The 2,568-nt window shown below is 49.6% G+C and overlaps 2 protein-coding genes across 2 annotated transcripts in view; one reads left to right on the top strand and one right to left on the bottom strand.

Moving 5' to 3' along the window:
* Positions 1 to 296, bottom strand: part of Pmar_PMAR003364 (d-3-phosphoglycerate dehydrogenase, putative) — a gene marked incomplete at both ends in the record, with an annotated part of 1,797 nt that extends 1,501 nt beyond the window's left edge. Inside the window, one exon of the mRNA XM_002784065.1 lies at positions 235 to 296. Within this exon, the coding sequence (XP_002784111.1) occupies positions 235 to 296 (62 nt within the window). The remainder of the gene's footprint in view (positions 1 to 234) is intronic.
* Positions 297 to 1,235: 939 nt separating this feature from the next.
* The window catches only part of Pmar_PMAR003363 (hypothetical protein), a gene marked incomplete at both ends in the record, with an annotated part of 2,417 nt that continues 1,084 nt past the window's right edge, over positions 1,236 to 2,568 (top strand). Inside the window, 7 exons of the mRNA XM_002784064.1 lie at positions 1,236 to 1,274; positions 1,318 to 1,467; positions 1,516 to 1,629; positions 1,679 to 1,830; positions 1,877 to 1,946; positions 1,985 to 2,092; positions 2,389 to 2,501. Of these exons, the coding sequence (XP_002784110.1) occupies positions 1,236 to 1,274; positions 1,318 to 1,467; positions 1,516 to 1,629; positions 1,679 to 1,830; positions 1,877 to 1,946; positions 1,985 to 2,092; positions 2,389 to 2,501 (746 nt within the window). The remainder of the gene's footprint in view (positions 1,275 to 1,317; positions 1,468 to 1,515; positions 1,630 to 1,678; positions 1,831 to 1,876; positions 1,947 to 1,984; positions 2,093 to 2,388; positions 2,502 to 2,568) is intronic.

Below are 2,568 nucleotides of genomic sequence, written 5' to 3'. Positions count from 1 at the left end.
ACAACTCGCACAATGTGCGAAGACTGCTCGAGGTACTTCTCAAATGTGAACAGTTATTGCACTGAGTGATATTCACGGTTAGTTCTCCGGAACGTCGGGTCACATCGGTTCGTCGGTCCGGGACCGATGTAACTTACATCATGTAACCCGTCGAAACCCGAACTTTTCGTAGAGGGTTGGTCCGGTTCGGTATTCGGTCGATCAAAGTTCGGTTCGGCGGTCAGGAAATCGAACCGAACATGTGCTGACCCCATCGTCCTTTCGATATCATCGGAAGGGTAATGGAGATTCTCCATAGGAGAATCAAACCTAAACAATCTCTCGGTTCGAATCTCTGAGAATCCTTCACTGCAAATTTGTGGATTGCACTGTACTGTTGAGCATTACGGTGTAGCCCGTAGAGCACCATAAACACTCGCAATTTGCGAGTCGCAAGTCGATCCGTGGCACGACTCTGACGAGAATTTCCTTCTATCGAATGAAAGTGAGCTTTCATTGGTCGAAATTGGTCTTGTGTTCGACGAATTTGAACTTGCGTTTCCGAATTCACAAATTTCATTTACGAATTTGAACTTTCGTTTTCGACCGGTCAACGAAATTCTAACTTTCATTCCGAATTTGGACCTTCACTTCGCGAAAAACTCCTTTCACTCGTCGAAAATCAAATTTCATTCATCTATTCTGTTCTTTCAATTGTTGAATTTGAGATTGAAAAGGTGTAGTACTGTTATCGTAGAATCGGTATCATCACGGAGCAGCAGCCCTTCGAGACGCCAGTCGAGGTCGGCATCGAGGTAAGTCTAGTCGTGTCTGGCCGTCAGTTTGGATGCTCGTTTGACTAGGTCCAGCTCGAGGAGCCGGGAGGATACCCCACCTGCGAAAATCCCACGTCGATCCAATTTCTCGGATGCCCCCGTCCCGGTGTCGGACTTTAACATTTCGGACCCTGTAGAGGCCTTCAGGTGACGTCAGGACGGCTCATTGTGGTAAGGTTCTATGTTCCACGTCAGGGCGCGCGCTAAAACGAAGTACGTCAATATGTGTGAGCACAATCGGCGAGTGAGCCAGGAGGCTGCGGAGAGGATAGTGCATAGCAGTAGTGAATGACGTTAGGAGTACCATCATCATTGAGTGTATCGTTTACTAACATTGATATTATATCTAGTCATAATAGGAGGATTTTGTGTTGGTAACAGCAATGGCGTAGTTCTGGAGGCAGCATAAGAGTTCACCTGATGAGCCTCCGAGAGAAAGCAAAGACGCCAGCTGAAGTGGTGAGTGCTCGCGTCCTTAGGCAAAGCAGGTTTAATATTACAGGTGAAGCCTTTAGAGTTTCCCAGTATCCTGTGCAGACTAGCTGGGAGCTGCCCAGAGTATCTGCGATCATCTAAGAGCAATGGGAAGAAGTCGGAGATTGGTATGATGAAGGCAGCAGTTGAGGAAATACTGGGGGATGTGGAGACCAGTGTAAGCCATGCTTGGGGTTGATCTAAATCCACTTCGTGGGCATGGCAGTGTATCGACTGGACGAGAGTGGAGGAGCTACAACAGAGGTTCTCGAAAGGCTCCAAGTCCCCTCAGCTGGAATATTGTATTCAGAAGCCAATCGCCCTTAAGAACGGCGTTAAAGTACGTTCAAATGAGGGTGTTCCCGCTTCCACTGGGGTGGTGTACGTAGGTGCACATCTTGGGTGTTGTACATTCCTCGGAAGCCTCGGCTTTGAACCTGCAGAAGGCCATCGAGCAACTGTCTGTGAAATGTGTAGCCTTGGAGAGTGACCTGGCCCGTACCGAGGCCCGGAGGAAGTTTCAACTGCCTCTGCTGGAGAAGTCCTGTATGGGCCTCTGGAGCATCGCTGTTAGTGTGAGTATGTAGATTCAAGGGGAGCTGGGCTGAGCTGACCGACTTGAAGGATCAAGGAGGACAAGGCTCCACCTTCGATGAGGTGATCTGGCTGTGTCCTGAGGCCGCAGCTCTCCTCAGCTGGTCAACGCTCGCCTTGTGAATGTGTCCGGCAATGCGGAAACGGCACAGTTCTTAGCGGCTTGTGGCTCGGTTGGTGGGATGCCTGAGCTCACTGCAATATACGAGGTGGGCATTTGGTTGGCCATCAACGGTGCACCTGGGTGGTCTCTACTAGACAAAACTAAGAGGGTTGCCGCTGCACTCAATTGATATGTTGGAGACACTTAAGCTCATACAGAATAGGGAATTGGAGATGGCGAAGTAGGAAGGAATGGGAAGCTCGTCCACTGTAACGATGATTCGATCGGTAGGGATACGGTACGGAGGATCGGGGATCTGCCTGAAAGCTTGCTGAAGATGGTATCAGATGAAGAGGTGGCCTAAGGTGGTTCATTCTTAGAGGGGTTCTTCTTTGAAATCAGACTGTGTTCGATACGTACCTGAGGTTGGTCTACGGCCAGGAGGCTGTCTCAGAATATGGCGTAGACCAGTTGGACTCTACAGTGGCTTACAGGTTGGCTTTTACTCCTGATTGGTACGAGCTCATCACCATGCCCCAGATTGGCTGAATTAGAGCATCGATCACCCCCACACGCCGACTT

The sequence above is a fragment of the Perkinsus marinus genome (genome assembly GCF_000006405.1).
Source record: "Perkinsus marinus ATCC 50983 genomic scaffold scf_1104296935302, whole genome shotgun sequence".
Classification (NCBI taxonomy): Eukaryota; Perkinsozoa; order Perkinsida; family Perkinsidae; genus Perkinsus; species Perkinsus marinus.
This window is presented reverse-complemented; position numbering and strand designations above follow the sequence as displayed.